This window comes from Neolamprologus multifasciatus, chromosome 1 (genome assembly GCF_963576455.1).
Source record: "Neolamprologus multifasciatus chromosome 1, fNeoMul1.2, whole genome shotgun sequence".
NCBI classification, from domain to species: Eukaryota; Metazoa; Chordata; class Actinopteri; order Cichliformes; family Cichlidae; genus Neolamprologus; species Neolamprologus multifasciatus.
The window spans coordinates 4,895,664-4,918,399 of record NC_140439.1 but is presented as its reverse complement, the minus strand read 5'-3'; the positions used below and the strand labels follow the sequence as shown (position 1 = coordinate 4,918,399).

General features: G+C 41.9%; 1 protein-coding gene across 1 annotated transcript in view; it reads left to right on the top strand.

The window, feature by feature from the left end:
• LOC146525170 (CD82 antigen-like) overlaps positions 1 to 22,736 on the top strand; it is a 47,273-nt gene that overhangs the window by 5,750 nt on the left and 18,787 nt on the right. The window contains exons 2-3 of the mRNA XM_085165578.1: positions 9,314 to 9,386; positions 11,722 to 11,794. Coding sequence (XP_085021704.1) covers positions 9,318 to 9,386; positions 11,722 to 11,794 — 142 coding nt within the window. The 5' untranslated portion in view covers positions 9,314 to 9,317. The remainder of the gene's footprint in view (positions 1 to 9,313; positions 9,387 to 11,721; positions 11,795 to 22,736) is intronic.

Here is a 22,736-nt window from a genome sequence, read left to right as displayed (position 1 = left end):
TGGTGCCAAGTGCTTATGTTGCTTGGTAGAAAAACTTTAGTCTGATTCAACTTTTTAGTTTTTTGGAACCCAGCCTATGCAGTGCAGTGGTAACAATCAAAAACATGAAGGTCAGGGAGGAAATCTATCATATCATATCATATCATATCATATCATATCATATCATATCATATCATATCATTCCTTAGTCTGTCAGACATGTAAGAGTCATAATAAAATTGTCTGACTGTAGTTTAACTGCTTTTATAGTAGGCTTTAAAAAGTTTTTTGCTGTTTTGAGTTTTTCCTGCATGCAAAAAATATCTGGTACCCATCCCAACAGGTTTTGGCCTCCAATCAAAGGAAGATTGTAATAATAAAAAAAAAAAACATTTTTATCCAGATTTTTTTAAATGGGGCTTTCATTTACTCAAGCATAAAAACATTTCTGTATTGTCAAATGGCCAGAAACAAAAGGAAAATGCATGACAAGGTAACAAAGACTCAGTGCTCTAACTATAGGCAGACCAATCATGCTTTTCAAAAAGAAAGAAAGAGAGAGAGAGAAAGAAGATGATGATGAGCCCTGATATGGAGCCTCATCCTCCTTTTTCCTTCTCCTCCATTGCCATCCACCTGCATGAGCACATAAGCTAATGTTCTATAAGCCAACTCCACTCGCAACAATCTTCTCACATTTCTGAATATAACCCATAACTGTAATTATCTCATTCCAGTATAATTTCACTAAAATGGTGTTTGATACATAGTTACAGTACTCAATCTTTTAGAAAAGTATCCTGTCCAATACTTTCTTTGTGAGAACAGCTGGTAAGAATGAAAACAAAAAGAAAAGAAAACATGTTATCTGGAGGGTCTGCTGTTTAACAATGCGTTCTCCAGATTGCCAGAAATTTATGCGGATCTGCTGACCTGACGGCACATTGGCCCTGGACTCTCTTCCTATCTGGGTTGGGTCTTGCCTGATTTGGTAGACCCAAGGGCGTAGATTTGGCATGGACGGAAGGGATGTGTCCCCACCAATATCCAGCCATTACTGAATTGTCCCCACCAATAATTTGATATCTTCAAGTAAAGACAAACAAACCCGATAGAAAGAAAAAAAAACGATCTGTCAACATCTCATTCAGCGAGCTGAGCAGAAAGAGTTAAATTACGTTCTCTACTGGAATCCTACCTCATGTGACAAATTTGGCCAATGTGATTGGCTGAGCCTTTCAGGGAGCTCTGTTTAGTTTTAGCAGCGGCAAACCTGCGCTGCGAGGAGGAGAGGAGGGCGGCAGCAAAGAGGAAGAACCTGGATATAAGAAAATATTTTTCAAAGAAACCTGTAAGTCACTTAAAGTCAAGTTCACTCATAAAATGTGTCCGTCATAATAACGTTACAGGCTATGCTAGGCCATACTTGTCAACCCTCCCAATTTTTCCGGGAGAATCCCAAATTTCAGCACCCCTCCCGAAAATCTCCCGGAGCCACCATTCTCCCGATTTTCCACCCGGACAACAAAATTGAAAAACCATATCCCAGATTGTCCCAGCTAATTCCAGTTTCCAACAATGGCTACTACTGCTGCAGCTACTTAGTTTTAATATTACTCTTATTACTCTTTCTGGGTCGCAAAATAAACTTTTAACATATTTTCAGGCGAGAATGTAGCTGAGTAAACGTCAAATAACTTAAACATGTTGTTGTTTGGCCTTTTTCAGTGTTTTAGTTGTTCGTGAGCAAATCGGTTTGGCTGAGATTAAAGTTATTATCTTAGATTAGATTAGATTAAATCGGAAGGGTTCCTCCTTGGTTTTCACACAGCTGAATAAACGTCAAACAGAAAACTGATTAAACAGAAGTGTGAGATGGTCGAGAATCTACACCAGCATCCGGTTATATTTTAGACAGTAAGGAGCAGACAGCAGAGGTGACGTAATTCTGAAGGCTAGACCGTCCAATTTCACAGTCGCTCATTTCCGGTCCACCCGGCTTTCGGACGACCCACTTAGACCGCGAAGGCCGGGTCCTCAGGTGGACGCAGCTTCTGAATTTGGACACCCCCGGCCTGTTTCCGGCCGGACAATAATAACGGTGACATTTAACTTATTTTATCCGATAAGTAAACACTGTCAAATCTTTTGGTATGTATATGTATACCCCCCCCCCCCCCCCCCAACAGCCCTTTTGAATGTCTCTCTAATTCTGAGGTCTCAAGGTTGGCAAGTAGGTGCTAGGCTTTGGCCCACATCAGTCTAAAATTGTATGTAACCATGAAAAAAGTGTTGCCGTGTCCACCAGGAGAGACTGGACAGTACAGATGTAAAACAAATATGCCAGCAGTTTATCTCAGTTAATGAGAGGAGCAGGCATGTGTTTGGCTCCTTCACATAGTGGACATTGAGTTGTTGTGTGGGACACCAGTAGTCCATGTCTGTTGCTGTAACAGTAGTTCATGTTTAGAATGAAAAATCCCAGCTCACTGAGTTGATCGGGGCAACAGTGCCTAAAATGTTGCTAATTCTGCTGAGAGATCTTTTACTTTGTGGTCATCTTAGACGAGTAGTTTTATGGACAAAACCCACCAGATCATTCAGTGTTCCCTTAGTGCTAATGTGTCAGAGATGTTGGTGTAACTGAAGTAATGTTGTTAAGTCCTTAAAGTCATATTCTTTTATTGTCATGACTTTATTTGTAGCTATTTTTATTTTTGAATGATACCTGATTTATATGGAATATGGCTGAAGTAAACTAAAGTCTAAAATACTTAGTCAGTCATTTGTTTAATAGTAATTTAACATTATATAATTCACATATAAAACTTTGAATTGTGATTTTAAATGGTTTAAAAGCATGTAGAATAGCATATGTAGGCAAGTGTATTTCTCCTTTTTTATCAAGAAGCAAAGACAAAAAGAGAAAAAAAAGGAAACAGGGCAGGGTTCGGTGGTTGAATCATCCGTCCCCACCAACGCCTAAACCAAATCTACGCCTTGGGTAGACCCCAGCCTCTATCAGTCTGGTGCTTAGAGCTCGTTCTTGTGCTGCCATGATTAGTGCCTCTGGGGTGTCTTTTAGTCCAACTTTGTCTATCCATTGGTAGAATTTCTGAACACTTGTTCTATCAGTTGGAAAAACATGCCAGGCAGTGTTTGGGCCTTCCATGATGGTTCGTCTTCTTGCTTTCTTCTTTCTCGTGTTTCTGCTGCTTGAGATATTCATTAATCACATAATCAGTTGTGGCCATCTGTCTGATGTGCTCATGTTGTTGGATAGTGGTTCTGACACTCACTAATCCTCGGCCTCCTTCCGCTTAGTGTTCTGGATTTGGAGATAAACCCTCCATGTATGGTAAGGAGTCTTGTTGTCTCGATGTTTGTGGCATTTGCCATAGAATACCAGAAGTGGCAGGTCCACCACTGGCATCCTATGCTTTTTACAGATTAGAGCCTACTATGAGCACATATGACAAACATGAAAGCGTCTGGGTAAGATGTGGAGTATTTATGCTGCTTTTAATGTCGTTCAACATGGTGGTGGGTCAGTGATGGTCTGGGGAGGCATATCCATGGAGGGAAGCACAGACCTCCACAGGGTAGGCAGCAGCACACTGACATTAGACACCGGGAGGAAGTCCTTACTGTTCTTACTGACTCTTTTCTGTACGCTTGACTTTACAGATTTATTATTGTTAGGATACGTTTTAAGTTGCCTGGAAGGAATAATCATGTCTCTACAAAGTGCAGTATAAGAACATATGACATGAGTAAGTGTGTCCAAATCATTCCAGCAAATCCCTTATCCCAGTGTGTGCAGTCATAATACTCTTGCAAGCAGAGCACAAATTGTTCTGTCCAGTTCTTTATCTCCTTTATCTGTGCTTTCTGTCTTTTTAAGACTGCTTTATAAGTGGGCACAGTTGTGGTCTGCAGTACCAAGTGGAGGTAGTGGGTAGTGGGACTGACTTGTACAGTGAGCCAACGTTTTGTCTAGTAGGACTGTCTGGTAGGACAGGAGACATACATACATATATTTGTCCAACAATGACCTTGTAGTACCATATCACCCTATTAGAGCACTTCGCTCTCGCTCTGCAGGCCTACTTGTTGTTCCTAGAGTATTTAAAAGTAGAATGGGAGGGAGAGCCTTCAGTTTTCAGGCCCCTCTTCTGTGGAACCAGCTTCCAGTTTGGATTCAGGAGACAGACACTATCTCTACTTTTAAGATTAGGCTTCAAACTTTCCTTTTTGCTAAAGCATATAGTTAGGGCTGGACCAGGTGACCCTGAATCCTCCCTTAGTTATGCTGCAATAGGTGTAGGCTGCCGGGGATTCCCATGATGCATTGAGCTTTTCCTTTCCAGTCACCTTTCTCACTCACTATGTATTAACAGACCTCTCTGTATTGAATCATATCTGTTATTAATCTCTGTCTCTCTTCCACAGCATGTCTTTATCCTGTCTTCCTTCTCTCACCCCAACCAATCACAGCAGATGGCCCCGCCCCTCCCTGAGCCTGGTTCTGCTGGAGGTTTCTTCCTGTTAAAAGGGAGTTTTTCCTTCCCACTGTCGCCAAAGTGCTGCTCATAGGGGGTCATATGATTGTTGGGTTTTTCTCTGTCTGTATTATTATAGGGTCTACCTTACAATGTAAAGTGGCTTGAAGAAACTGTTGTTGTGATTTGGCGCTGTATACATAAAATAAAATAAAATAAAACTGATAGAAGTTAAATAGTGTCTCTTTAAGCGAGACGTGATTAAAATCATCTAGAATGAAGTTAGGTGCCTCTGGTGAAAGGGATTGCCGTTTATTCACTACATCACTGCTGTTATAAAAAGCTGTGGGAACTCTCGGGGCAGGTAAAATGGACAAACTGATACTGATAAAAGTTCAACATCTGCTGTGCAGATTAGTTCCATGACAGTCACAGAGTTACAGTTTCATTCAGTAAAATAATGACAAACGTCGCCTCCTTGAGTTTTCTGGGTCACCTCGGCCTTTCGATCTAGACAAAAGGGTAATCTGAATCCCTCCAGAAAAAGGTCTGAAATCCTGTTTGGCCCCACTAAGCAATGTCTCTATAAAGGCTAAAATGCCACAATCTCTAAAACCCTTTTAGAATCAAATGTTTTCCTGGAGCACTCTTAGTTTGCTCCTCAGAACGTTGGCCATGATAACCAAGAGCAGGGGAAGCCGGTGTTTTCTCAGGAGCAACTTTACGCCAGCGTGTTTATCCTGCTTCCTCCTCCTGCGTGACTCACTAGGGATAATTTTGTGTGGAAGAAGAGGCATATGACGTGTGAAATGCTCATTTATATGTGAGTGTGCACAGAGCCTGGACCAAGAAGCCTAGTTTAACAGATATAGCTGATAACCACCACTGTGATACTTACTGTCTCGACTGGGCTTGTCAAGTCAATTAATGCAAAGAAAGCCTCGCTGTGTTGAGCTTCTTTCATAGTATACCCTTGTGCCCTAATCTCACAGTGTGTTGCGTCACTGAGAGCTGCTGAGCTATGTAGGGTTGTGCCTGGTACTAGCAGAGGCTGGGAAAAGGAGGAGGGGGTAGAAAAGGAGAGGCAGGAGGAGAGTTAAGTCTGCTTGTCGTGTCTTAGTTTTATTCATTTATTACGCTTCAGAATAAAACCAAAGGCTGATTGTTTCAGCCTTTTTTTCAGCTCTTTGTATAATTAAGACTCCATTGCTGAAGAAATAACATGTTCAAGTGCATTTAAAGTTTGCTGAACAACATTTAGGCTGTCTGTGAAATACTGGCGAGAGTCTGATCAGATCGGACCAAAATTGAGCTCTTTGGATGCCACAATACAGATCCTGTTTGGAGGTCAAAAGCCACTGCGTATCACCCCCAAAACACGATACCAACAGTGAAGTTTGAAGGTGGAACTATGCTGTGGGGCTGTTTATCAGCATATGGCACTGGCAGTCCTCTAAAAATCGAAGCAAGGATGAATGGAAAAATGTACCCAGACATTCTTGATAAAAATTGACTGCCATCTACCAGGATGATGAAGATGAAATAAGGGTGGATGTTTCAGCAATGCAATGATCCAAAGCACACAGCCAACTGTCAACTGGTTTCAGAGAAAGAAAATAAAGCTGCTGGAATGGCCCAGCCAATCACCTGACATGAATCCAAATGAAAATCTATGGAAAGAACCAAAACTCACAGTTCACAGAAGGTGCCTTCAGGATGTGAAGGTTGTTTGTGTGGAAGAATGGGCCACAATCACACCTGAGCAACGCATGCAGCTAGTTTCTCCGTACGGGAGTCTTGAAGCTGTCGTCACCAACAAAGGCTTCTGTACAAAGTAATAAATAAATTTCAGTAACAGTGTTCAATATTGTTCCTTGTGTCATTTCTCATAATGACACATAATTTATGGACATCTATTGTTTGATTTCTTTGCATGTGTGGATTGGATGGGTTGTTACCAGCAACCGGTGAGCGTTTCATCTCAGTAGCGCCTTTCCAAATATATTTATTTTGAAAATTGGAAACATGTTCAATACTTATTTAACCACTGTATTGTTGGTCTTATCATGGAAGTTAATGACATTATCAAAATGAATGCCAGAGTTACTTGAGTGGCTCATAAAAAATGTCTATGCATTTGACTTTCACTTTTAGATCGCCCAACCCCACTAACAATTTGTCCTTAAAAGATCCAAAGTTTGAAAGCAGACCATAGAAGATCGGCTTAATTGTGTGTGTGTGCCACTGCCATCCCTGCAGGTACCACCCTTTCCAAACTGGAACAAACACTGGTGTAACCGATTTACAGTAACAGGAAAGTGGGTCGCCCACATGGCTCCACTGCCAGGGGAAGCATTGAACAAGTTTTCCATATCTCACCCAGATTCCCATAGATTTATTGGACAGTAAATGCCACTACTCTGTGGAGTGAGGGCTGATTGATGGTCCATTCAGGTTGGTTTGTTTTTTCCCCCACAGATATGCGCCACCACACAGAAGTAATTTGCAGTTTGGTATGGCAATCCAGTAAGTTACACCTGCAAATAGAGAGAAAATTGGCCATGACGATTTGCACCCCTGACCTATTGACCACCTTGACCTTAAAAGGCTATAGGGCCAGATTTCAGCAGGTGATCCGGGCGTTGGCATCCTTCATGCAGTGGAGTCATTGCAGCGAGGCAAATGAGCGTCCCAAGAGGTAATCCGGTTGTTAAGTCTGACGTCACTAGCCGTGTCTGGGCCTAAACTCCACTGCAGGTCCATATATCAAACGATCACTATGGCATTACTGAGAGTTGAAAAACTGTCTGAAGTCTTTCATCTTTAATAAAATGATCAGCGTTCTGCTCTACCAGGTGTAACAATTGAGTTTAACATCCAGGCATCCATGAAAACGGAATTTATGACATTTAACGGAGTTAGAAGTTAGCAGGAAGTTAGCTCGCTAGCTTCCATCTAAATACAATATAGCATGTCCTGACTGCGGGGTTTTGGAAACAAATTCAAACGTACAGCTCTGTTATCACTTCCAACATCAATGAAGACAGAAAACTAAACAGCAGTGACATTTGTAGGGTTACTGAAGTTCGGCTAGCTGGTATATAATGATGTGCTACGTGACCGCTAGCGACACAGCTATGTTAGCATAATATAAACAAGCTAACTTTTTTTCCACTCGATAAAAGTTAACGTGAGTGTTCTCGGTGGTCAGGAACAAATGTAATCGCATGGCAGGATGCTGTAAAAGGACCAAACTTCAGCCAGGAGAACAACTGAGATAATCCATCCACAATACGAGGTTAGTCATTCATATACTGCTGCATGGGCTGGGCTGTAGCTACATCCTAAGGTTTTAAAAACTGGGCTTAAATAAATGATTAGCGGTAATAAAAGCCGAGGGAGGTCAACAGTGATCACTGACTGTTTTAGGAGCTTTTTGAGGTTAAATAGAAGAAAATACAAAACATTAAACATGTTAACAACACAAAAGCCATATTAAACGCAGACTACTTTAGGCCCGGAAGTAGGATTCGTCACGTCATCACTTAACGACCGGATAACGAAGAGAGTGGACTGGCCACCACGTGGTCAGACACTCCTCCACCGTGATATATGTGGCCTTACGCTTTCTGACAGCTTTCGGCTGATGCACACAATGGACCAGTTGGCCTCCTTACCTGCTGGGACAAAATGGCCCACAGCCTCTGGCACTGCTCCATCCACTGGTCCAGATCTGGCATTTTGGGTGAGCTCAGTCAAGGAACTGGATAACTCTGCAAACCCAGGCACAAACCAACAGTAGTACCCAGCCAGCCCCAAGAACCTTTTTTGGTCTTGGGACGCGGGCAGGATGCGATGGCTGTTGTTTTCTCCATCTGAGTGCATCCACTCTGTCACACCTGCAACTGGTGCAGAATGCTGCGGCACGACTTTTAACTGGTAAAAAGATAATTTGAGCATATTACTCCAGTTCTGGCCTCCTTACATTGGCTTCCAATTGAATTTGGAATCTATTTTAAAATCCTTTCACTGGTTATAAAATCCTTAAATGGTCTGGCACCTCATTGTCCCCCCTCATTCACCCCAGTCAGCTGAGCTGTTGCTCTCAGACAGTAGATCACAGCTGAAACTTAGAGGGGACTCTACTGTTGCCCCAAAGCTTTGGAATGATCTTCCTCTTCACATTAGGCAATCTGCATCAGTGCTGGTTTCTAAATCCAGATTAAAAACTCATTTTTATTCACTGGCCTTTGACTTAGTGGGTAACTGACACTGTTATTTTATTGCTGTTTAATTATTGTAGTTATTATTCTTTTTGTTTTTTTGTACATCCGCTGGGCCATGATAGCCTTACAAACATCCATGAAGGTGATTGGCTGGGCCATTCCAGCAGCTTTAACTTCTTTCTCTGAAGCCAGCTGAGAGTTTCCTTGGCTCTGTGTTTGGGATCATTGTCTTGCTGAAGCATACTCCCTCATTTGGTCTTCATAATCCTGGTGGATGGCAGCCGATTGTTATCAAGAATGTCCTGGTACATTTTTCCACTCATCCTTCCTTCAACTTTATGAAGAATGCCAGTGCAGTCTCCCCATGCTCACAGATTGAGGTCGTACTGGTTTTGCTGCTGTAATCTTTTAGATTTGAGCCCCTGGTCCTGATCTGATCATCATGATCCACAGCGGTCTCTAATTCTTACAGCATCTGTCGCCACTTCTTTACATCAAGATAATCCCTGATCTAAAGCTGTTACAATTAAACTGCATCCTGTAATAATCTCCGCTTCTGTTAATGTAAATTTCTATTATGACTCTTCATTTGTCTCATGTTCACAGATAAATGACCATGGGGAAAGGCTGCATGACAGCGAGCAAGTACTTCTTGTTCCTCTTCAACCTCATCTTCTTTGTAAGTATTTTAAATTTACTAGTGACTCATAAAAGTGTTCTGTTGGAGAAAAATGCACCTTTAGGATGGTGTTAGAGCAGCTGTATGTTTGCGATTGAGTTTATTACTCCATTCAGTTCGCTTCAGTTTGATTTAATATTGCGCCAAATCACAAGAGTCGCCTCAAGGCGCTTAATATAGTGAGATAAAAACCCGACAATAACAAAGTACATTTGATAACACATAAGTAAGCATGGGAAAGCTGCCCAGCTTGTATTGTAGAATATCATGCTTTGGCCTAAGATCTACTTTTTAGAGGAATTTTATAAATCTTAGATTGTGTCAAACGGTGCTAAATAGAACAGAACAGAATAGAATAGAGTTTATTTTGAACATGTAAATATAACTAAAATGACAAAAGATTAAACCACTGACAGGTGGTTAGGGACAGATCATCTTCTTACAATGATTTGTAAGCATACTCCCTCATTTGGTCTTCATAATCCTGGTGGGTGACAGCCGATTGTTATCAAGAATGTCTTGGTACATTTTGCCATTCATCCTTCCTTCAACTTTGTGAAGACTGCCAGTGCAGTCTCAATGTCAGTTACAATGATTTGTAAGAAGATAATGCAATGTTATGTTGGGATACCAAGGGCCCAGGCATTTAAGGCATTCCTGTCCAGGGTGTACTCTCCCTTTTGCTCTGTGACAGCTGAAATAGACTTTCCACCCCCTTAAATTGGATAAGCAGAAGCAAAAGGATGGATATATAAATATGGTTTAAAGTAGCGCTTATTTTGCTCTGACAGTGTAAGGCAGTTTAAGGCACTAACATTAACAGACCACCAAAGTGACCAATCTTCCTTTGGTCTGCCCTCCAAACAGTGAAACATGAAGTTAGTTTATGCAAGCAGGATTCAGCTTTGAGCACATTAAGCAACCTGTCTGCAGCGAGTGCAACGCAGACACTCTCATATGCATGATGGCTTTTTTGTGCAAGTGGCTGTGAGTTCTGTGCATGCATGTTATAAATATTAACATGTAAGGAATTTAATTGTGCTTGCAATACTTTTGGCATACACTACTGGTCAAAAGTTTTAGAACACCCCAATTTGTCCATTTACTTATTGCAATTCAAGTCGTTCATGTCCAATGAATAGCTCGAAATGATACAAAGGTAAGTGGGTGAACTGCCAGACCTTTTTTAAAAAAGGTAAGGTTACCCAGAACTGAAAAGTAATCTACATGTTAGAATTATACAAAAAGGCTTTTTTTTTTTTTCTTCAAAATGGGTTAACAATTTAAAGCTGTTCTGCAGCAACGGAGGTTCATCAAGCCTTGAGAGCTGGTGCTACTAATTCCTACATCTGTTTCAACTCTTTTAGATTACTTACAACCCCCTCTGTGCATATTAGCAGTGTTGGAACGCACTGTAAAAATCAGCTGAACAGTCTTGTACCGCACAAAGTAGTGCGTTGCTGCAAAAATGGTGAGAGGGCAATTATCAATGGAGACAGACCATCATAGCAAAGAAAGTTAAGGTGTCATTGAGTACAGTTTCCTTCACCACTCAGAAACAAACTCTGACAGAAAGAGGTCCGGCAGATCTAAAGCCCCAACTGAATCAGAGGACAAGTTTCTGAGAGTTAACAGCTTGTGTGATATGCATAAGCAAGTCACAGTTTCAACGATGAAGACAAGACTTTGAGCTGCAGGTTTGACAGGACGAGTTGCATTGGAAAGAGTGCCACAGGTGTGTTCAGCTGTTATATCTGCCAAAGGTGGCTACTTTGATAAGTCAAAGGTTTGCTTTCTTTTCAGAGTGCAATGTGATGTTAAACTGCATATTTTTCAATAAAAAATTGGAGACAGTGGGATGTAAATGTAAATATAATTCCAAACAAACAGACAAACATGTTGTTGGCTTGTTGGCTAATATTTAGGAATATTCAATACAGCAACTTTCAGTCAAAATAAAGGTAAAATGTCAAGAAATTAATCAACTCAGGACAATTTGCATTGTTGCATTAAAACTCTTAATAGAGTGGGTTTTCATCGTACCTGCATTTCACCCTCTGCATTTGCAGCTTTTGACATAATCCCTACGGTTTAGTTTCCACTGTGTTCCTATTTGTTCTGACAGATATTTCACCTACAGTTTACCTTTAGATACTTCTGAAAACACATAATTTCATGCTTCTCATTAGTGAGTTTTTAGCACCAATTTTGATCAAAGTGTTTTTTTTAAATACATGAAAATCATGGAAAGGAAGTGGTGTTTGTAACTATCAAATTTCTTGTGACATCCTTTCATTCTGATAGTTCTCATGCAGTTCTCATATGTATCCTGCAGCTGTTTGGGGCCGTCATCATTGGCTTTGGATTTTGGATTCTCCTGGACAATCAGACTTTCATCGTTGCCCTGAGTAAGTGCTTGATCAGGTTTGAGGTCATCTGTACTTCTCTGTGTTTTAACCAGTGGTGGGAAGTAACGAGGTACAAATACTTTGTTACTGTACTGAATTTTTATCTGTACTTGAGTGTTTATATAAATTGATGGTTTTCAGGGTTTTTATTGTTAACTTGGTTTCCCTGAGTCTTTTCCCATGTTGTAGTCGTGTGTCTTATTTTGAAAGAAGTATTTGCACGTTACCATAGCGGCCAGAGAGCATTAAGGGGCAGATAGGAGGATCTAACTCTTCATATTGTTGGCGCATTTCAGGAGGACGCTGCTAATAAAGTTACACAATTACACAGTGAATTCGTGTCTATTAATATATTTACAAAATACAACAGTTTTTGTCTTGTTGGTATCGTTTTATTTTGTTGTATTTATCCACGACACCTTAAAGGCCGATCCGTTAAACCAGTGACGTTAAACCGGTCCGTGGACCAAAAAAGGTTGATGACCGCTTATCTAGATCAGCGGTCATCAACCTTTTTTGCGCCACGGACCAGTTTGTGCCCGACAATATTTTCACGGACCGGTCTTTAAGGTGTCGTGGATAAATACAACAAAATTAAACTAGTACCGGTACTGAAAAAAGAAGATTTATTCATAACACACGTGAAAAGACCCAGGAAAACCGAGTTAACGATAAAAACGATAACAAAATAACGCTGAAAACCGATAAAAACCCTGAAAACCATACATTTCACACCTGAGTCTCACTCTCGCGGCCCGGTACCAAATGACTCCGGTCCGTGGCCCGGGGGTTGGGGACCACTGGGAGTCAAAGTGGGCTGAAAGGAGTGCGGGTGTCCATATGTTGTGGTTGCGGTACTTCAAATCTAGCTAGCGTTACATGGAAAAAACATGAAGGGAGTGTCAGGTAATTTGAAATTCAAGCTTAACAAACATAAATAAACATACCAACTGTTGTGTGCAATTTGACGCTGAGTGTGTTGCTGAAAATAGTCGTTTGTATGAGATAAAGATGTTAGCTTGTCGTACTGTGGTTAATTTATTGTAAAGCCCTGTGCTGGACTGGTGCACAGTGGCTGTGGTGTCCATGGTCAGTGTTGGTTTAAATCAACTGTAACATGCTAATATGCATTTACGTTTTGCATTTAAGTTCTCATGCAGTTCTCATATGTATCCTCCAGCTTTTTGGGGCCGTCATGGTTAGATTAATTTGCTGAATTTGTACCAACAGTTTAGTAACAACACAATATACAGTATGCAGTCGGTTTAGAAAATGGGAATCGGCCAAGACGTTTTGAGTTGTGATTCTTTTCCCTATGCGGAGACACTGCACAGATCTAAGCGTTCCCCGCCTGCTGAATCCATAACAGATTCAAACTGAGTGCATTCAATTGAATTAGAATTTATATTTAAATATATGAATTATTATGTACTAATATTATTTTATTATATTAATATATCACAGGGAAATGTCCTTCAAGGAGCTACTTTTTACTTTCCTACTTAGAGTACATTTCAGAGCCTTTACTTTTTCACTTTTACTTGAGTAAAAAAGATGCTTCAGTACTTTTACTTTTATTGGAGTATTTTTTTTTAAACACAGGTATCTATAGTTCTATCTAAGTAAAGAAAGTCTGTACATTTTCCTCCTCTGGTTTTAACTTTACTTAAGTCACTTTCCTGTGTGTTGTGCTCTTATTGAATAGGAGCATAAAAATACAACCTGCTGTCTTGACCAGCGTTTGGTGTGAGTCCTACTAAAACAGAAATGCTATATTGTATTTTCTCCAGTGGATACTTCCCACTAAACCCCTTGTGGATTGCATTTAGGCCAAAATAACAAGAAGCTATGACTAAGAGCCTAAATGTGGCCATGTTCTCCAAGTATCACTGTTTGTTTGTGTGACAGGAAGAAAAAAGAAGAAATGCAAACATTGGGAACCTCAGATTTTATGGTTTACTTATTTGAATTGTTAAAACACAAACTATGAAACTCAAAACTGTATCAATATATGATCAGACATAAGCATACCATTCTTATTTTGTCAAAGGATTGAATTTTTTTAACACTTTCCAGCGAATTCTGGATAATTGATTTTTGTTTTTTTAAACAATCATCAAATCCTGTTTAAAATAAGGTTAAAATCTGTAAAACAAAACCAGAATCTATTTTTAGAGACAGCTTACCATGAAATCACTTAACAGTCATTATTTTAGTAATGAATCTGTTTTTTTTTTACATCCAATGTATCGATACTTCTGTGACTCTACATCATAGACATTAAACCGGTGTAGAGAAACTATGTTACAGCCTATGACACTGATGAGTTATAGATTTTGGCTTTAGATTGTGATTTTGGGGGGGCTGGTCAAATATAATATATAATAATTTAATCGACATGAAGTATGTGCTACAAACTGTCTGTTTCCTAAACTTCCTCAAAGTAGTAGTATGGACTACCTGTACATTTTTATGTGGTTATTCCATTAGCAACAAGATTATCAGTGATTGATCTTAAAAATATGTTGAAGTATGTTGAGTTAAACAAATATATCCAGCTACTTTTCTTAATTTTTTGTTTGTTTTGCTCTTTGCCTTCAAGCTGGCTGTAGTTAAACCTTTACTCAAAAAGCATCTCTAGACCCAGCAGTCTTAGCTAATTATAGGCCAAACTCCAACCTTCCTTTCATATCAAACATCCTTGAAAGAGTAGTTGTCAAACAGCTAACAGATCATCTGCAGAGGAATGGTTTATTTGAAGAGTTTCAGTCAGGTTTCAGAGTTCATCACAGCACAGAAACAGCTTTAGTGAAGGTTACAAATGATCTTCTTATGGCCTCTGACAGTGGACTCATCTCTGTGCTTGTCCTGCTAGACCTCAGTGCAGCGTTCGATACTGTCAACCATAATATCCTATTAGAGCGATTAGAACATGCTGTAGGTATTACAGGTACTGCACTGCAGTGGTTTGTATCATATCTATCTAATAGACTCCAATTTGTGCATGTAAATGGAGAGTCCTCTTCACACACTGAGGTTAATTATGGAGTTCCACAGGGTTCAGTGCTAGGACCAATTCTGTTTACATTATACATGCTTCCCTAGGCAGCATCATTAGAAGACATAGCATACATTTACACTGCTATGCAGATGACACCCAGCTCTATCTGTCCATGAAGCCAGATAACACACACCAATTAGTTAAACTGCAGGAATGTCTTAAAGACATAAAGACTTGGATGGCCACTAACTTTCTGCTTCTTAACTCAGATAAAACTGAGGTCATTGTACTCTATAGCTAGGGCAGGATTAAGTGATCCTGAATTCTCCCGTAGTTACACTGCAGTGCATCTAGGCTGCTTGGGGATTCCCATGATGCATTGTGTGTTTCTTCTTTGTGACCCTTTTCCCTTACTACGTGTTTACACACCTCTCTGCATTTAATTATTAGTTATTATTAATCGCTGGCTCTGTTCTACAGTGTGTCTTTGTCCCATCTTCCTTTTCCTTTGTCGCGGCAGATGGCCATCCATTCCTGAGTCTGGTTCTGCTGGAGGTTTCTTCCTGTTAAAAGGAAGTTTTTCCTTCCCACTGTTGCCAAAATGCTTGTTCATAGGGGGTCATGTGATTGTTGGAGTTTTCTCTGTTTTCTTTCAATTACTGTAGGGTCTTTACCTTAAGATGTACAGCACCTTGAGCCATGATTAAATGAGATAATTGAATGAAGATATAACAGTCAGTGACATTGCTTTTAAAGTTTCTCATGAAGTTTTTGTGAAGTGCTTTTTTCAACTAAGGAGCTTGGAAAGAAAAGCGTCTGGACTTCTTTAAGTTGCTTGAAGACGTTTCACCTCTCATGCAAGAAGCTTCTTCAGTTCAAATGGTGGAAAGTCCCAGATTTAAACCCTGTGGGAGTTTCCCCCCAAGAGGGACAATGGACCCTCTAATGAATTCAGTCAGTCAGGAAAAATCACAAAAAACAAACAACGGGTATGATTATTTTAGTACTTATTAGGAAGGTTTTTTTTCTCACAGATATTTGCTTCTGCAGGTGTTCAAGTTGGGCATGATACTACCTTACACATAACTGTTATTATTAACAATAATAGTTAATATTTTCCAAATAGAAATACAGATTTAATACTGGTATCAAAACTTAAAACTTTGATCTGTCCTTAACCCTGACAGAGGACTGTGTGTCTGTATCAGTGCAGTACAGACCAGAGGGACATGGTCTCTAAGGATTCTCAATAACCTTGCTTTAGATCAAAAGAACATTTGGTAGGACATCAAAATTCTTGAGGGATACAAAATTAAAGCCCATGAATAAATACTAAAATGTCAAAGAGGAAAACTGGATTAACCTCGTAAGACCCGAACTCTTCCATGACATGCATTATTAATTTCTCTTTGATATTTGGGCTGATTGGGACCTGATGAATGTAAAAACAAAGAATTACCAGATTTATTTATTTTTACCTAATTTTTGTTTCTAAGAAAAATCAGAGCCACATATGAGGATATTCATTTAAAATTTCGATAGAAGAGTAGCAGTATAGTGTCCTCGTAAGTGGATATCAGGCCCTTGTAGAGCAAGATTTAGTATTTTGGTCTAAATAACCCAAAATGTGATGTCCACATATGTGGATGCCAGGTCCTAGGAGGTTAAATGTCAGATGTTTGAAGTCTGACTAAAACAGAAACATTTTCATGACTATACTGAATCTTAAACCAAAGTCATATACCAAAAGTTTCAGTTTGGAAACGCATCTTTTTGTAGTGGTTCAGTAACTGAAGAGCCATTGTTGGTTATGACATAGCAGATTGTAAATCTAACATCAGAAAGATCTTTAAAACTTACAAGGTTAACCTGCAGTAATAATATATCAAGATGGTAAAAAGAGATTAAGAGAAAGATGAGTTGTGTCCATGAGGGGGAAAAAGGTACAGACATGACTGAAGAGGGTTCAGTGAAGACATATAGAGACAGTGACCAAGTGTAATAGAGAAAGAATAGAACAGCGAACATCACTGAGGATGTTTGTCAGCCATGGCTGCTCAGCAGGTGCCCTCATCAGACACAGGGCTCTTTCAGCTCTGTCCAGCATCAGTATGCATCACATCAGCCTAGTGCGCTCACTCCCTTACTCATCACTCCACACTCGCAACCCACAATACATCACTGGCTGGACAAAGCTGAAAGGATAGACAGACGGCCTGATAGCACAAGTCCAGAGAGTTGAGCTCAGGAATGTGGTCATACAGCGCAAACCGTATGAAATGTCTCACTTATGTACAGATTAGAGATGGACCGATCCGATATTACGTATCGGTATCGGTCCGATACTGACGTAAATTACTGGATCGGATATCGGAGAGAAATAAAAAATGTAATCCGATCCATTAAATATCAAAAAAGCACCTCAGAAAACTTGCGACACGGCGTAACTCGGCTCATAACCGTAGCACGTCGGAGCAGTGTGCTCACGTGATAGAGCGGCTGTGTGTATTTGTAGCCTCGCTAACAAACCAGCATTTCATCTCCGAGGAAGTTTTCCCAGAGAGAAGTAAAGCAAGTGTTTAAGTTCATCTCTGAATGTTTGTAAAGCATTCCCACGTTAAGCTTAACAACCGATATATGGAGCGACTGCCTCTCTCTCCCTCTCCTGCTGCTACTTCAATCATGAAACTGATCAATGATCAGCTGATCGGCTTTTCTGTCGCGAGTCCGTCTCTCTTCTTTGTTTTTGGCCCACTTCTCACCAGAAAGAGGAAACCAGCGGCTGAACAACAGCAGCACGTTTAACCTTGATAAGCTGTTGTTAGAATTTATTTAATATTACTTTCTACACCAGGATCTTTTTCTACGCAGCTGACGGCTGGTAACTGTGCAGGGGCGGATCTAGCAAAGTTTAGCCAGGGGGGCCGATAGGGCATGAACAGGGAAAAGGGGGCACAAAGACATACTTTTGTTTCTTATTCTCATTTAAAATGTCGAGCTTTTTAATAAATAATCATCTGAATCTTACACCCAAAGTTTTAATCTGATGTAAAATATATATAAGTCCATTACTGTATATAGTAACTGTTAAGTCTAATATACCCTAGTAAGCTATACTACGTTTTCCTTTGGGAAGGTACCATCTGTGCAGTCTGCAGTTCTGTTGAAGAAAGATGTTGAATCTATTTAATTATTCATAAAAAATTATTTATTTCTGTGCATTTTTTTCACACTGCATCAAATTAAAGTTGATTACGTCGATTAAGCATCATGAGGTGGAGGGTGGGGGTGGTTCCCTTATTTTTTTTTTTGCTGGAGTTTGCAGCCCTATTAGTCAGGTTGCTTAATATTCCTGCTAAATACTCTTTAAAATACCAGAATAGGAAGGATTGAGTAGGTTTAAGTTTATTAGATTGATCAGTGTTGCTGAACTATGAAATATTTTGTTGTATTTTTTACATACAGGTATAACAGAATAGCTTTAGTGTTGTTGTTTATTTAAACTTGAGTATGAACTTATACAAAATGCAGCAAGATATTAAAAAAAACTGTTTTATTGATTAAAAAACACTATATCGGATTCATATCGGTATCGGCAGATATCAAAATTTATGATATCGGTATCGGACATAAAAAAGTGGTATCGTGCATCTCTAGTACAGATGCATTTTTGTATCTGTGTCAATGTTTCGCTACAGTATCCCCACCTTTACTCGCTACAGTATCCCCACCTTCGGATGTCATCTTCTTTTATTATGTATAAAAAAAAAACACCCAGCACGCCCCTGCGGGCGGTTTATCCTTCAAGCTCGGGTCCTCTACCAGAGGCCTGGGAGCTTGAGGGTCCTGCGCAGTATCTTAGCTGTTCCCAGGACTGCGCTCTTCTGGACAGAGATCTCCGATGTTATTCCCGGGATCTGCTGGAGCCACTCGCCTAGCTTGGGAATAACATCTTCTCTGAGCCCTTGGTATTTCTCCAGCTTCCCGTGTTCCTTCTTCCTGATATTGCTGTCATTCGGAACCGCTACATCGATCACTACAGCCGTCTTCTTCTGTTTGTCTACCATATATATATATATATATATATATATATACACACACATATATGGGCAAGAGACGAAAACAGGGCGTTGTTGGAATGCTACTACGCAAGTAACCCCGGCGGAAGGGGCTACATGAATAGGATGAGGGACCTATGGATTCTTCGATACCCAACATCCACAATGACAGCGAAACAACTAGTAGCTCAGTGTTCCAACATTCGAAAGAAGGGACTCCTTTCACAGCTAGAGATTGACGAGGTACAACATAAATGCTACGGCAAGGAGTCAGGACGGCAGGTCAGGGGGGAGATATCATCACCCCCACCCGAGATTGGGTACATAGCCCCAAGTGCGACAGGAGAAGGATCGTTGAGTGCGAGAGGAACTGACCTGAAATATAGGATCATGGCCAAGCTTGAAACTTGGATCCCCCGAAGCCGGTTACCAAGATTACGTGAAGTACCCTCAGAAGGTCTGCTAGAGGATGTTAATGCAGCACTACGGACAATACCTACAACCACGATTACCAACACTAACAAGCTGATCTACATTACGGCAGCAGTGATCAGTGAGATGCTTGGCTACAAGTTGAACAGCCACAAGGGGCAGTACCCTCCATGGAGAAGGAGGCTAGAGGGCAAGATCAAAGTAGCACGGAGGGAGGTTAGCCAACTAACGGAGTTGCAGAAAGGTGCGACAAAGAAGGTGCATAAGAAATACAGCAAGCTGTCCATACCTGAGGCCTTGGAAACTGCCAAGCAACGACTCACAGCCTTGGCCGGCCGCTTGAGGAGGTACACCAAAGAGATAGAAGGCAGGAGAATAAACCAGCTGTTCTCCACAGAACCAGCAAAGGTGTACTCTCAGTGGCAAGGGAACAATAATAAGAGAACAGCACCACCAAGGCTGGAGACGGAGCAATACTGGAAGAGCATATGGGAGAAGGACGCTGCCAAGCAAAGACTCACAGCCTTGGCCGGCCGCTTGAGGAGGTACACCAGAGAGATAGAAGGTAGGAGAATAAACCAGCTGTTCTCCACAGAACCAGCAAAGGTGTACTCTCAGTGGCAAGGGAACAATAATAAGAGAACAGCACCACCAAGGCTGGAGACGGAGCAATACTGGAAGAGCATATGGGAGAAGGACGCTGCCAAGCAAAGACTCACAGCCTTGGCCGGCCGCTTGAGGAGGTACACCAGAGAGATAGAAGGCAGGAGAATAAACCAGCTGTTCTCCACAGAACCAGCAAAGGTGTACTCTCAGTGGCAAGGGAACAATAATAAGAGAACAGCACCACCAAGGCTGGAGACGGAGCAATACTGGAAGAGCATATGGGAGAAGGACGCAACCCATAACGGCAATGCTCAGTGGCTAGTGGATCTGAGGGCAGACCATAGCGACCTCCCTGAACAGGGTCCAGTAACCATCACAGTGGCAGATATCCAAGAAATGGTCTCCAGTATGAAGAGTTGGACAGCACCAGGGCCCGACATGGTTCACGCCTACTGGCTAAAGAAGCTGACTGCACTCCACGAGCATCTGGCAGCACAAATGAACCAGCTGCTAGTTAACGAGGGACACCCGGGATGGCTAACCGAAGGTCGGACGGTCCTGATCCCCAAGGACCCCAAGAAGGGACCAGTCCCCTCCAACTACCGACCAATAACCTGCCTCAGTACTACATGGAAGCTCCTGTCAGGCATCATATCGGCTAAGATGAACAGGCACATGGGTCAATACATGAGCGGGACACAGAAAGGAATTGGCAAGAATACCAGAGGCGCAAAACACCAGCTACTGGTAGACAGAACAGTCAGCCGAGACTGCAAGACCAGACTGACCAACCTGTGCACTGCCTGGATTGATTACAAGAAGGCCTATGACTCAATGCCCCACAGCTGGATACTGGAATGCCTAGAATTGTACAAGATCAATGGGACCTTAAGAGCCTTCATCAGGAACTCAATGGGGATGTGGCGTACAACACTAGAGGCCAACTCCAAGCCCATAGCACAAGTCACCATCAAGTGCGGGATCTACCAAGGAGATGCTCTGTCCCCACTGCTGTTCTGCATAGGCCTGAACCCCCTCAGTGACATCATTAACAAGACTGGCTACGGATACCGACTACGGAACGGAGCAGTTGTCAGCCACCTCCTGTACATGGATGACATCAAGCTGTATGCCAAGAGTGAATGAGACATCAATTCACTGATCTACACTACCAGGCTATACAGCAATGACATTGGAATGTCATTCGGGCTGGAGAAGTGTAGTCGGATGGTAACAAAGAGAGGGAAGGTAGTCAGAACTGAGAGGATTGAACTACCAGAAGGCAACATTGCAGACATAGAGGACAGGTACAAGTACCTGGGGATCCCGCAGGCGAATGGGAACCATGAAGAGGCCGCTAGAAAAGCTGCAACCACCAAGTACCTGCAGAGGGTCAGGCAAGTCCTGAGGAGTCAGTTGAACGGTAAGAACAAGATCCGGGCCATCAACACGTACACCCTGCCCGTGATCAGGTACCCTACTGGGGTAATAGGCTGGCCAAAGGAGGAGATAGAAGCCACTGACATAAAGACAAGAAAGCTCCTTACCATGCATGGAGGGTTTCACCCCAAGTCCAGCACCCTGAGGCTGTACGCTAAGCGGAAGGAAGGGGGCTGGGGGCTGGTGAGTGTCAGCACCACAGTCCAGGATGAGACAACGAACATCCAAGAATACATCACGAAGATGGCCCCAACTGACAGCGTGCTCAGTGAATACCTCAGGCAGCAGAAACCCAAGAAAGAGGAGGGAGACGAGGAACCATCATGGAAGGACAGGCACCTGCACGGTATGTACCACCGGCAGATAGAGGAGGTGGCTGATATCCAGAAATCCTACCAGTGGCTGGACAAAGCTGGACTGAAAGATAGCACAGAGGCACTAATCATGGCAGCACAAGAACAAGTTCTGAGTACAAGATCCATAGAGGCTGGGGTCTATCACACCAGGCAAGACCCCAGGTGCAGGCTGTGTAAAGATGCCCCAGAGACAATCCAGCACATAACAGCAGGGTGCAAGATGCTAGCAGGCAAGGCATACATGGAACGCCATAACCAAGTGGCCGGCATAGTGTACAGGAACATCTGTGCCGAGTATAACCTGGAAGTCCCGAGGTCAAAATGGGAAATGCCCCCAAGGGTGGTGGAGAATGACCGAGCTAAGATCCTGTGGGACTTCCAGATACAGACGGACAAAATGGTGGTGGCTAACCAACCGGACATAGTGGTGGTAGACAAACAGAAGAAGACGGCCGTAGTGATCGATGTAGCGGTTCCCAATGACAGCAACATCAGGAAGAAGGAACACGAGAAGCTGGAGAAATACCAAGGGCTCAGAGAAGAGCTCGAGAGGATGTGGAGGGTGAAGGTGACGGTGGTCCCAGTGGTAATCGGAGCACTAGGTGCGGTGACTCCCAAGCTAGGCAAGTGGCTCCAGCAGATCCCGGGAACAACATCGGAGATCTCTGTCCAGAAGAGCACAGTCCTGGGAACAGCTAAGATACTGCAGGACCCTCAAGCTCCAGGGCCTCTGGTAGAGGACCCGAGTTTGAAGGATTGACCGCCCGCAGGGGCGAGCAGGATGGGCCCTACAATACTACAGAGCTGAATACAATGACCTCAGTTTTATCTGAATTAATGAAGCAGAAACTTTCCTGCAATTTAACTAATTTGTGTGTGTTATCTGGCTTCATGGATACAGTTGGCACAGAGATGAATCCACTGTCAGAGGCCATAAGAAGATCATTTGTAACCTTCACTAAAGCTGTTTCTGTGCTGTGATGAGCTCTGAAGCCTGACTGAAATATTCAAATAAGCCATTCCTCTGCAGATGATCTGTTAGCTGTTTG